At 37.6% G+C, this 14124-nt stretch overlaps 1 protein-coding gene across 1 annotated transcript; it reads left to right on the forward strand.

Moving 5' to 3' along the window:
- The first annotated feature begins 5893 nt into the window (after positions 1–5893).
- On the forward strand, positions 5894–10455 carry LOC107601454 (glutaredoxin domain-containing cysteine-rich protein 1-like). The gene is made up of 4 exons (XM_016293638.1): positions 5894–5908; positions 8485–8724; positions 8836–8901; positions 9898–10455. The coding sequence occupies exons 1-4, from the start codon at positions 5894–5896 to the stop codon at positions 10075–10077; spliced, it is 501 nt and encodes a 166-aa protein (XP_016149124.1). The 3' UTR covers positions 10078–10455.
- Positions 10456–14124: the final 3669 nt, after the last annotated feature.

Below are 14124 nucleotides of genomic sequence, written 5' to 3' on the forward strand. Positions count from 1 at the left end.
GAAATTTCACCAGAACAGTAAGAATGAGACTAAAGCTTGATCAGCCATTTGGTTTGCAGCAGGGGGTTGAAGCGCAGATACGTGGCTAATGCCAGGTAATACCGGGGTGCCCCTGGCTTAAAGTTAATTGGAGTAGAGGACACTAAGACACTGAGGGCTGCTTAATTGGTTAAAAAGACTGATTTGCTTTCCCAAGAAACAGGAATGCTGTAATGAGGACATATGAGTCCCGATGAGTGACATTTGGTCCAGCCATGTGCATTAGTTCCAAATCTGTCGTGATGTATTCTGCTCAATATATGTGGATGAATTAGACATGTGCCAGTATTTGGTAATGCGATATCACGGTAATGCACATGCACGATATTGTTATCGTGGTCACTTCAAAATGCCATGAATAATTACTTATTACAAATTATTCAGATTTTGTGAATGCATTTTAAGAATACTTTTCCCATTAACTGGTCACAATGCACAACACCGCTGCGTACGCTCATATAAACAAGCACGGATGAGAAGCGCGTATGACGCGCTGAATGAAAGCGCACATTCACTCTGACAGCAGATGGCGCTGAACAGCAGAAATGCAGCCGTTACCCCAGAAATCCCGTAAACATTTACTTTCTGAAGTATCTCATATAAACAAGCACGGATGAGAAGCGCATGACGCGCTGAATGAAAGCGCACATTCACTCTGACAGCAGATGGCGCTGAACAGCAGAAATGCAGCCGTTACCCCAGAAATCCCGTAAACATTTACTTTCTGAAGTAAATTCAGGTTTTTGTATTCGCTATGGTGTTCATCACAGCGCCAAATACTTAAATATTTAGACTTAATAGGCTATTTCATTTTCAAACTTTTTTTACATCTTAATCTGGACTACAACATGCCCTATATATTATTTGAAAATGTTTAGATTTTTTATTGTTCAGTCACACTTTATATTAAAGGGTTAGTTTACCCAAAAATGAAAATTAGCTTGTGTTTTACTCAACCTCAAAGCATCCTATGTGACTTTCTTCTTTCAGACGAATCCAATCGAAGTTATATTAAAAACTGTCTGGGCCCCTCCAGTGCGTGCATCCGTAATAAAACGTCCCTCACATGGCTCCAGGGGGTGAATAAAGGCCTCCTGTAGCGAATCCATGCATTTTTGTAAGATAAATATCCATATTTCAAACATAAATCACTTTTATGTAGCTTGCGCCAACAGTTGTACATGGAAGCAGTTCCAGGCAGATGACGTATAAGGTCAGCTTTGCGCATGCGCCGCTCAGAAGTGACAAACGCGGAAGCGCAGGGTAGAGATCAAAACAACACAACGGTCACTTATTAGAAGTACAAAACGAAGATTTGTAAAGAAGAATGTGGGAGGATTTCAATATAAGCCAAGAGGAGACTGGTTTTCCTTCGCTAAAGTAAGGAAACTTTGTTTCCTTTGCTCCTGTTATCAAACGTTGGTTTTCATGAGACTCACCGGCGCATGCGCAACTCCGACATCTTACGTCATCCTCCCGGCGCTGCTTCCGTGTTAAATTGGACCGTGCCAACTAAGAGCGCAGAGGGGGGCCTCGTCGCACTATATCGCATACAGTCTGGTCGTTCACACTCTGAAAAACATACATTTCTTATAGAAACAATATTTCTGTAAGGCCAAATAAAACCAGGTCTCCAGATATACAAAGTATTATTTGTACTCGGCTAAATAAAAACTATACCAAAATATTTCCCCCTAATATGATAAAAGGTCTGCTGGAGATTCCCTCGCTGCGGTTACTCTCATTGTTTCAAAGGGGGATTGCATTGCAGAGACAATGACAGCCCACTATTTCTTTATTTTAGGCCCTGAAGCAATCACGACTCTGCAGTTGCCTCTCATCTTACCCTTCAGCCGGAAAGCATCATGACTTTGCTGATATGCTGAGGGTTTGCTTTTAACAAGCCACATGTTGATCGACGAAATTCTCCATTCCTGTTTCACGTTCCTCTTCTTCTGGCCAACTGCAATTAATATTGCTGTTACTATAATTAGACAAATTAATAAAATAAAAGAACATCATTTAGAGTTTTCATGGACATATTGACATATTTTCGGCCTTTATTTTGTAACAGCGTAAGTCTGAATACTGCACACACACATTAATTTCGTATGTTATCTTAATATCTTTCATTGTATTGTATTACTAATATAAGATATATGAAATGGTAACCCACAAATAATAACATCTTATTTCCGAAGCTTTCGGGGTTTTCTCTCGAGCTAGCCGTCATCCACCCGCTGCTCGGGGATTTGGCTCTACTGCTCCTCAGGTTGCCTAGCAACAGTGACAAGCTGCCTGAATCTTTGATTATGTGCGCGGCGCTTTTATCTTTGAGCACATATCAGTCTAAATAATGACTCATCCTCTCAATACACACACACAGACACGCGCTCTCTCATTCACAGACAGATATAAATAGATCAATCTTTTTATTTGAATTCTGTTGAACACACATGAATGTCCAGCCTTGTTCCCACCCTCCATCTGTGCTGATCAAAAATGATCAGACGAACATCTGGTACAAGAGCTGCATATAATAGCCCATCTAAAAATATCTAAACATTTGTATTAACACTGTACATTTATATCAATTATACAAAATTAAATAATCTAAAAGGAACCCAAATGCAACTTCCCATTTCAAAATTTCTCTTCTTAAATTGATATTTCACCTGAAAATTAAAAGTTCGCCATTATGTACTTCCCCTTAAATTTCTCAAATTGAATGTGTATCTTCAGAAGGCTTAGAATAGAGCATGAGCTAAATAGACGACTCTTATTACTTCAAATACGTTACGTTTATAATGCTTTTTGAGTAAATGATGACAGAATTGTCATTTTGGAGTGACATATTTGTTGTGGGATCCTGTTTAGTTCATATGCATATTATTTGTTTATTTGGCTAAATTCCATAAATGTATATTTTCAGGAAATAAATCATGCTTTTAATATTTTATAGCAAAACACACACACACACACACAAAGCTATTCAGACTGTACCGGCATGTATCATCTTCATGTCTTTGTGTAATATTGTTTATTTCCCCTAGCATATTGTTTATATATTTGTAATTCACTAATAATAATAAAAAAATACTGTTCAATGCATCAAAACATCATGACTCATTCATGTCTCCTGCATGCACAAAAGTTCGATCCTTCTTGCTATAAAGCCACAGTGACGTCTCACTCTCATGTCTTTGTGTAATATTGTTTATTTCCCCTAGCATATTGTTTATATATTTGTAATTCAATAATAATAAAAAAATACTGTTCAATGCATCAAAACATCATGACTCATTCATGTCTCCTGCATGCACAAAAGTTCGATCCTTCTTGCTATAAAGCCACAGTGACGTCTCACTCGCCACTAAAAAGGGCTCTGCGCTCCAAGCAGTGGTCAGAGGCCATCTCTGTGATAAATGAGCCGGCCGCTCCATCAGAAAACTCAGGCCACACAAGATCTGCACTCGCTGCAGGCTATGAGTGTGATCTACACTTATTGGCAGATTAGACTCACTGCATGTGGTTGGGACCATGAAATATTCAACAATGCCTATGAACGTATTTATAAGTAGCATGTTGATTCTTTTGGGAAGAATATTTGCGATTGAGATTATAGGATTAAATGGATGGCTTGAAAATGAGTTCAAAATGGAGTAGACTAATAAAATAATAGGTTGTGTTTCAGACTAAAGAGTCAGGCTGAAAGGGTCATGAAGAGTACCTACAGCAACACCTGTCAGTCAACAATCGGATGGCACCATCTGTCTTGGGCAGCGCTGGCAGCCTATCAGCCGATATGATCAGAAAGGCCCCTTAGAATTGATGGCTCAGCTAACAATAGCTGAGGATTCTGGGATGCTATAGCATGGGTGGAAAAAAAGACAGTGGGCTTAATAGATATTGACTGAGGAATCTAATCAAAACGTGGACACCCTGCATGTTTATTTTGCTCATAAACTTTGTCTGTCTGAACATATTGCACAGGGACATTTATGGGTCCAAAAGAGACTGTCTAGATAAAATAAAGCAAATAAATATATTTTATATAATAAATGTACAGTCATTAAATTGCTTATGTGCCGGCCAATATTGCTGTAGTCTTTAACTGTTAAAGCTTCTACTTGAAAAAAGGTTAAAAATTAGTTTTGTTGGTATAAATTTATTTATTTAGGTTGATTCAGTTATGTTAGTGCACTTGAGGAAACAATCTGATCTGTAGATTGTTGCAATTCATTGATCAGTAAAATCGGACTCTGCCCCCTGCTGGACTATCAGTGAAACCCTCGCATTTTGATTTGCCTGGGAAACCTTTTCAATTATAGTAATATTAAACCATATTTATCACTTCTTTATCAGTCAAACAATTCTCCATAATCCTTTTAGGATTAGCCACAGGTTATGAAGTTCACTGTTAAGATCTGAAGTTCATTTATTTTGTTAGTCGAACCATATGTATAAATCACCTGAAATACTCAATTTAATTATGGGATTAAGCCAAATTAATTCCTTAAATCACTGTAAACAACATGGAATTATATTAATCTTCATTGTTCTTTATATGATGGGATGGTTGGGTCAATCGTCTCCATGACTCATGGTGATCATTGACTTACTATTTATAAATCATGCATAAATCATGATTATTACTTTCTTGGAGATTATTATTTTCCAAAATGCTTGGCGTGATGGTGGTGACAGCAGTGCCGGGAACAGAGATCATTATAAAAACTGAATTTAAGAAATTGTACACATAATTTATATATTTTAAGTTTTTAGAAAATGTGCAAAGTGGAATTTCCTTGATTTTAACACTTAGTTATTATTATAGAGGAAAACTTAAAAAGTTAAACTGGTCAAAATGAACTTTTCCACACTCTCAAACAATTAAAGAGACTAATAATAATAATAATAATAAAATAAAAAATAAAGCTGTTACAATATATCCTTTAAACCTATTGTAGATTTAAAAAAATAAATAAATAAAATAAAAGCAGTTTTTCTTTCAGATCAATCTAGTGGAAAAGTTACCCTAATTGAAGAATCCTCCATAAATAAGAGACCTTAGAAACTAAATGATTTAGTCAAGTACATGTTCTTATGTCAGTGTCCATTGTTGATCCTGGAGCAACATTCTGATCAAACAATCACATGCCAAACCTGACTGCTAACCACAACCAGCCTGACTGGTTCATTAGCTTTGTTGTTTCATATCAACAAGGATGTTGATCCAGGAACATTAAGAACAGACACGATCAGCCTTGAGCCCTGATCACTCACAAGCTCTGACGTGACATCATTTAGTGAAAGATCTGCCTGAGGGCCAGAGCTCACAAAACTGGCACTGACGTTACAGAGAAGCAGGGGTGTGATTTAAAAACCCTGAAATGGAAGCAATAGACATGCATTATAGCATTTATGAGGGTGGATTTAAATGATCATTGGCAGAGCTGCTTTAGTGAGCTCTCCAGGTCATGGTTCGCCACAGTCTTTTGATTTTGAGGAAATTGAAAAAGCCCCGGAATAAAACAGACGCCGCCGTCTGAGTATATTGGCATGTGGCTGGAAACAGATGATTTGTTGAACGCCAAAATGAAATGTAGCCCAATGTTCATCAGGCTCCAGCAAATCACTGGATGCATACACATGCAGGATGGTTTGCAGCCTCTAAATTATGCTGAGTCTTTGTGTTAAGCCGTTTGGTTCTTCTCATGCTACTGTTTAAAATGCAAAGAGCATCTGATGTGACTGCATGTTTAACCCCGATAACTCCTTTAGGGGAGTGGCTGAGAGAAGAACAGACAGATCGGATCAGCAGTCAGGTTTGGCATATGATTGTTTGATCGGCATGATAAATGAGAAGGTACAAAGAGGCCATTGCCATAGGTTTGTCTGTTCTTTGCCATGATTTTGTTATGAAACTTTCTTCATATTCAGATTTAGTTTGATCTTTCTTCAGAAAGAATATGGAATTTAAAAAACTGTAATCAGCAATTAAGATCCATGAAAAGGGTCGAGGAGTGCAGTTTCCTTTCCTGTGTCATATCCTTAAATCACAGCCACAGACCATAATTTATTCAGTTGCATGCATACACTACTGCATACACTACTGTTCAAAAGACTTTATTTATATATTTATTAAAGAATACTTTTATTCAGTATTAAATTAATCAAACGTGACATCATTTTAATTAGAAAACTTTAGATTCATCAAAGAATCCTGAAAACACACACACACACACACACACACAAATAGCAGCAACTGTTTTCAACATTTTGATAATAATAAAAAAAGCACCAAATCAGCATATTAGAATGATTTCTGAAGGATCATGTGACACTGAAGAATGTGATGAAAATTCAGCCTTACATCACAGGAATAAATTAAATGATAAAATATATTAAAATAGAAAACAGTTATTTTAAATTGTAATATTTCACATTTGTAATATTTCACACTATTAAATTATTATTATTTTTACTGTATGATCAAATAAATACAACCTTGGTGAGAATAAGAGACTTTCAAAAATCTCACAACCCAAAACATTTGAATGTCAGTGTACCTCGATCTAGAAAGTAAAATAAATAAATACTTTTTGTCAACATACACTAACAAATAGATTACTTCATTGCTAACAGTCACGCAGTAAAATCCACAAACCTTTAACATGAAAAAAAAAAAGATTTCAAAATCTTTGAAAAGAGGAAATCTGGCAGTTTTGTTTTTAGTAAGTATGCTCAAAAGACCCTTTCTCTAGTACAGACTAAGCAAACAGAAAGTGACAATCTGCCTTAGGGCTTAGTTCCAATGAATGTATAATATATTCCATTTTCATCAACTGTGATGCAAGGTGTGAGTAAAGGCCAATTGAGCTCGCCGGCACGCAATATGGCTCGGTTCACTTCTGCAGGGCCATTGTATTCACAGAGCAGCTGCAGTGCTACCTGCAGCCCCACTGGAGGGCAGATGTGTGCAAATACCAGCCAATGAGAGTTGAACTCCATTTCCCCTCATGCTCAAGCACAGCATGCAGCTGCAGTGCAAGAAACACTGATGCATTGAGAACCACAGCAGCTAATTAAATAGAAAAACGCTCTCCATATTAACAAGCAATCATAAAATATTTACCAGAACTTCCAGCTGGTGAAACCCCTACAGGGCAAATCAATGCCCCTCTCAAACCATATGTACAGGTGCATCTCAATAAATTAGAATGTTGTGGAAAAGTAAAAAGTGTTTTAGAAGAGTTTTTCTTGGTTATACAAACGTTAAAGGAATATACCATTTTATTATTTCGCAGACATTATGGGAATGTTCTGAAACAAGTTACATTAAGAAAATCATTAGACACATCAAAATGAAACATTTCAGATTTTTTCCCCCATTAATTATTATATTAAATCATTTTTTTGGTGCAAACATTTTTAGGACATTATTAAAGACCAGATAAATTTGAACCAATGTTCTATTAATGTTACTGGAAGAATGTTAGTTCATAACTTCGAGAGAACTTTGCCAGAACGTTTCAGTCAATGCAATCACCATTACCTGTTTGCTGGGTAGCTGCAAAAATGCCAGTTCTGAGAACAGTTCAAATGGTCCCAAAGTGTCTGTTCAATGCACTGCATTTTCTGCTCCCACAACACTGAATCATTTGTTTATCCAAGATGGCTAAACAGGAAAAGCCATCACCACCTTTGTCAGCATGGTTCAGAATGTCAATATAGCAAGTATATAAACTATTTATGAGCTGCTATATGATGTCAGAAAAGGAAGTTGAGAATCATTAGTCTGACAATAAGTGCACAATAATTGCATTACTGCAGGATTTATTGGCACTTCATACTTAAATCTTAACAGCTGACTCATGTTGGCTTATAATGCTACAGTATTTGCACTAAGTTTGCAGTCATGTTCTTATTGGAATTTGAGGATTAGTAAAATTTTCCTCAACTAGAAACATTTATAGGTTTCTTGTAAGACCACGTCAACCAAACCATTACATAACTAAATGCTACAGTTGCATTAGACAGTTGCAGGTCATTCTCTAGTCTCACTTCAAAATGTGTGAAGGTTTAGTCTATTTTTGTTCTTTGCAAAGAAAAACACCTTCACACTTCATGAGAGCTGCTCTTCTAAGAAAGGATGCTGAAGGTCAATCTCAAGAACAGTGACTCACAAAATCAATAGATGCTGTCTCACGTTACCTGCAAAAGCTGCTGCAAACCTTGTACAGACTTAGAAAGCTAAAATATAGTTTTATTTTGCTTTTTAATTACAGTCAAACCTGTGCTTTTGAGATTAAGGATATTGAACTGATTTTTTTTTGCTTACTCTTGGATGCAAGCGAGATGTGTTATGATTAGATTGAGTACTGTTAAAGAGAGCCTCTCTCATCTAACGGCAGACTTCTATGTTTTCTTTGGCCCTCTCAGCCAGAACTGACTCCAGAGTTCGGGCGAATTGTAATCTACACCACCAGTTTTCGAGTGGTCAGGACTACATTTGAGCGATGTGAGCTGGTCCGAAAGATCTTTCAGAACCACAGGGTGAAGTTCATAGAGAAGAACATCGCTTTAGACAGTGAATATGGGAAGGAACTGGAGACACGCTGCAAGCGAGTGGGTGAACCTCCCTCACTGCCTGTGGTCTTCATTGATGGACACTACCTAGGGGTCAGTGGCCAATCTATTGCTCCACAGCTGTTTCAAAATGCACACCATATTGAACGTCATTATGCTCGTGCTTGAAATCTAAACAATGATTTGCACATTTTGTACATTCAGGGTGCAGAGAAAATACTTGCAATGAATGAATTAGGGGAGTTTCAGGATCTCCTCAACAAAATAGAGGTAAATATGGATATTTTAAGGTTTCAACAGGAGCTTTTTGCAGCAATGCCAGAAGAACCATTTTGGGTGAACAGCTCCAAAAAGAAATTTTTTTTTCTTAGTGTGAAAAACATTTGAATCAGAGCCCTTTTCCACTATAAAGACCTTTTAGAGCATGGAAAGGTTCCATAGGTGTTAAAGTTTCTTCATTGTATTATTAATGTCAAGAAAGAACATTAATTTTTAAGTGGAGTATAAGCCAATATTCTACATAAAGTTTTTACCTATTGGATCCAATTGCTAAAGTAAAGACAAATTCAAATCTGGTTTATTGTCATAGTTTATTCTGTAAATGAAAACACAACCATTTACAAGAGGAAAGGTTTATTATTACAGTTCAGTATAGATCTTTACACATAGACTACATTATATATCAGTGATTAATGTTATGTACATGTTATGCATTTTGCAGGCACAATTTGCTACATAGTGATTTCTCAAACATAGTGAATGTCAACAATTTCAACACAATCTTATGGCAAATTTGTAACTATTTTAAGTTTTGGCAAATTCATATGAATCCATAAAATCTCATACGGTTTAGGGGTGGACTTTAATGCTTATTATTTTTCTAAAAATCGTCCGTTTTTGTATGAGTCACATTGTATACATTCATATGAAATCGCCACTATGTAAAATAGTTACGTCATCCTGTGAGATCGGGTTGACAATTTACAGGTTGGGTCCCATCAATAATTGCAAATGCTTTCTAAAATATATATATATATAATTACAAGTACTAATAGCAAGCAAGCTTAAATTATTATTGTGTATTTACATAAACGGTGTGCAGAACAGCCCAAAATAATAATTAGAGTCAAGCTTGCATTTGTCTTAAAAAAATAAAATAAAAAATAAAGCATCACTCAGATTGTATCTCAAAGAGAATCTGCACACGGGTCAGGTATTTCCTTCAAATCCACTCACATTTTTCTCTGTCTCTCTGTCTGATGGTAGAGGGTTCAGCACCCCAACACATGCCAGACGTGTGGGGGATTTGCCTTTGTCCCGTGCCCTATGTGCCATGGCAGCAAAATGTCTGTGTTTCGCAACTGCTTCACCGACTCCTTCAAAGCCCTGAAGTGCACAGCGTGCAACGAGAACGGTCTCCAGCCCTGCTCCAGCTGTTCTCACTAAGGTCCTCTTCAAGTGCCTGCAAACCCCTTCCCAGCACCACCTCCACCCTCATAAACCATGTATAAAACAAGAGACGCAGAAAGAACTGCTATTTGTGAATAAACCGCTTTTTTTATTTAGAAAACTCAATTACATGTCTACAGATGTAGTTTTTACCATATTTCTTATTTGATGATGATTATTTATTATAGCATTAGGCTTTTTGTCACATGCCAACAGATGTCTGGCAACATTACGGACAGCATGGACACTGTCTGTCACTGTAAATAAAAATAACATTAAAGTTAATTAACTAGTAGTTCAGAAGAGACATATCTTCCGAACCCTATGATCCCAGCATGAGACAAAATTCAAAGCATTATCTGATAAACATCAAAATGGGTGGCCGAGAAAAAAAAAAAAAAAAAAGTCCATAGGACAAAACCCCAAATAAGATTTTTAATAATAATACTACTGAATATTATTGTTGTTGTTTTTAATATATAATAATACAACATTTAATAAATAATTAAATATTATTTTGAAAATAAATGAATATTAGTTTCACTATTTTCCAGCCAGTTAGGGATGTTTAGCTACGTACATTATATTTAATAATTCATTGAAAGAAGATGACCTGTCTGTATACGAATGATATCGCTTTTCAGTTCAGTTACAGGGTTGATTAAACAAGGCTTCAAATCAATTAATAATTAAAAGAAGTTTAAACGAATTGCATTGCAATGATACAAAATAATCACATAAACACATTTGAGGTTGACAGAAGTCCTTCTCAAACAGCCGGACTGATATGGAAGTGTCTCTGTGCTTTCATAGCCCTGTACAATGCTGCTTGATTCTGGGTCTACAAGGCAGCATCGTAAAGAGGCTCAAAGCTCAGAGTAAATCATCCGTGCATGATGTCTACTGAGGGTACATAATAACACCACTGGATGTCTCTCAAAATCTAGCGAGCAGCAGCAGCAGCAGCATTTTTTTTTTTCTGGACATCATTGCAAAATGCCTCATAATGCTGTCTAGGTAGTCAGCTCGTTAGGTTTTCCAGACGCAGCCAGTGTCACATTAAGGTTAGATATATGACAACACTGAAAGGTAAATTAACCAATAAATATAGTGTAACGCTTCCATGATTGCGGAATTAATAGAGGTGGCGGACGTGGCCATCAAGACAAGGCCGATAGCGCCCCCTATTGGTGTGTTTGCTATGAAAAACATCAATAATAATAGGAAAATTCACACGAATATCAAATATCGACCGTCGATAAACAATTCAAAAGGCCTGGCATTCAAGACACACACGGGATATAGATTACGGTTAAACTCAAGCAATAAAGCAATATTAAAACAATATTTATGTATTTTAGATAACATCCGATACATTGTGAGCAAAACACAAATGTATCGTGTTTGACTACAAACAAAAAGCTCATTTAAAAAAGCATCCACAGATGATAAATGCCACAGATTTCAATGAACCTCCGCAGAAGCAACGATTTATTTTAAATTAACCAATAAATATAGTGTAATGCTTCCATGATTGCGGAATTAATAGAGGTGGCGGACGTGGCCATCAAGACAAGGCCGATAGCGCCCCCTATTGGTGTGTTTGCTATGAAAAACATCAATAACAATAGGAAAATTCACACGAATATCAAATATCGACCGTCGATAAACAATTCAAAAGGCCTGGCATTCAAGACACACACGGGATATAGATTACGGTTAAACTCAAGCAATAAAGCAATATTAAAACAATATTTATGTATTTTAGATAACATCCGATACATTGTGAGCAAAACACAAATGTATCGTGTTTGACTACAAACAAAAAGCTCATTTAAAAAAGCATCCACAGATGATAAATGCCACAGATTTCAATGAACCTCCGCAGAAGCAACGATTTATTTTGATATACAAGCATGTCAACGACAATGTCCATTTTTCTACAATCTGTCGAGTAAATCTTAGTCATCAGATCCAAAGAGAAAACACACTATACCTTCACAGAGAGATCAACCCCTCGTCGTGGGAGGAAATCCGATGTTCAGCCGCGGAGTCTCTACCTTTCTTCATGACCACCATCACGGATGCGCCACACGTTCCTGATGGCCCTGTCTCAATCCCTAGTGTCCTTCCTACCCAGACGGCGTTTCGAGTCAAATGCTCACAACGCGCTCGCAAATGTTGTCTAGGTAGGCTGCTCACCAGAATTTGAGCCACAGTCTATGTACAATGTCTCTGCTGCTGTAGATGCATCCTGTACACCGCAAACTGAAATCACGGCTGCCACTGACCATACAGAATCCTATATACTACATATTAGGTGTGCCAAATCTGTATGGTTCCATTATTTTGAGAAGCCCTTTTGTATTTGTAGGTTGCAGCTCCAAAGTCCAGAAATATATCTGAGCCAATCAACAGACTAGGTTATTGTTAAGTCTACTAGCCTTTATTTAAATCTACCTTTATTTGACCCTCTAACTCTAACACTTTCTATTCTATTTTAATTCTACTTTATATTTATCTTTTTTTATTTAAAAAAAACAACAACAAAAAACAAACACTAGCTTTCTATTTTTTCTATTCTATCTACTTGTTTTTCTTTGTTTTTACATACACACACACACACCTTGCTACGTGTACTGTGTTAGGCTAACCGAGACTTGTCATTTGCACTTACAGTGGGTACGGAAAGTATTCAGACCCCCTTAAAATTTTCACTCTATGTTATATTGCAGCCATTTGCTAAAATCATTTAAGTTATTTTTTTTCCTCATTAATGTACACACAGCACCCCATATTGACAGAAAAACACAGAATTGTTGACATTTTTGCAGATTTATTAAAAAAGAAAAACTGAAATATCACATGGTCCTAAGTATTCAGACCCTTTGCTGTGACACTCAAATATTTAACTCAGGTGCTGTCCATTTCTTCTGATCATCCTGGAGATGGTTCTACACCTTCATTTGAGTCAAGCTGTGTTTGATTATACTGATTTGACTTGATTAGGAAAGCCACACACCTATCTATATAAGACCTTACAGCTCACAGTGCATATCAGAGCAAATGAGAATCATGAGGTCAAAGGAACTGCCTGAAGAGCTCAGAGACAGAATTGTGGCAAGACACAGATCTGGCCAAGGTTACAAAAAAAATTCTGCTGCACTTAAGGTTCCCAAGAGCACAGTGGCCTCCATTCCTTAAATGGAAGACGTTTGGGACGACCAGAACCCTTCCTAGAGCTGGCCGTCCGGCCAAACTGAGCTATCGGGGGAGAAGAGCCTTGGTGAGAGAGGTAAAGAAGAACCCAAAGATCACTGTGGCTGAGCTCCAGAGATGCAGTCGGGAGATGGGAAAAAGTTGTAGAAAGTCAACCATCACTGCAGCCCTCCACCAGTCGGGGCTTTATGGCAGAGTGGCCCGACGGAAGCCTCTCCTCAGTGCAAGACACATGAAAAAACACCTGAAGGACTCCAAGATGGTGAGAAATAAGATTCTCTGGTCGGATGAGGCCAAGATAGAACTTTTTGGCCTTAATTCTAAGCGGTATGTGTGGAGAAAACCAGGCACTGCTCATCACCTGTCCAATACAGTCCCAACAGTGAAGCATGGTGGTGGCAGCATCATGCTGTGGGGGTGTTTTTCAGCTGCAGGAACAGGACGACTGGTTGCAATCGAGGGAAAGATGAATGCGGCCAAGCACAGGGATATCCTGGACGAAAACCTTCTCCAGAGTGCTCAGGACCTCAGACTGGGCCAAAGGTTTACCTTCCAACAAGACAATGACCATAAGCACACAGCTAAAATAACAAAGGAGTGGCTTCACAACAACTCTGTGACTGTTCTTGAATGGCCCAGCCAGAGCCCTGACTTAAACCCAATTGAGCATCTCTGGAGAGACCTAAAAATGGCTGTCCACCAACGTTTACCATCCAACCTGACAGAACTGGAGAGGATCTGCAAGGAAGAATGGCAGAGGATCCCCAAATCCAGATGTGAAAAACTTGTTGCATCTTTCCCAAAAAGACTCATGACTGTATTAGA

This window comes from Sinocyclocheilus grahami, unplaced genomic scaffold (assembly GCF_001515645.1).
Source record: "Sinocyclocheilus grahami isolate Dianchi unplaced genomic scaffold, SAMN03320097.WGS_v1.1 scaffold306.1, whole genome shotgun sequence".
Taxonomy (NCBI): Eukaryota; Metazoa; Chordata; class Actinopteri; order Cypriniformes; family Cyprinidae; genus Sinocyclocheilus; species Sinocyclocheilus grahami.

Excerpts from the sequence above, each read along its gene's own strand:
- LOC107601454 (XM_016293638.1), top strand. Across the intron at positions 8,725-8,835 it reads TTGATGGACACTACCTAGGG|GGTGCAGAGAAAATACTTGC; the intron begins GTCAGTGGCCAA and ends TTGTACATTCAG. Across the intron at positions 8,902-9,897 it reads ATCTCCTCAACAAAATAGAG|AGGGTTCAGCACCCCAACAC; the intron begins GTAAATATGGAT and ends GTCTGATGGTAG.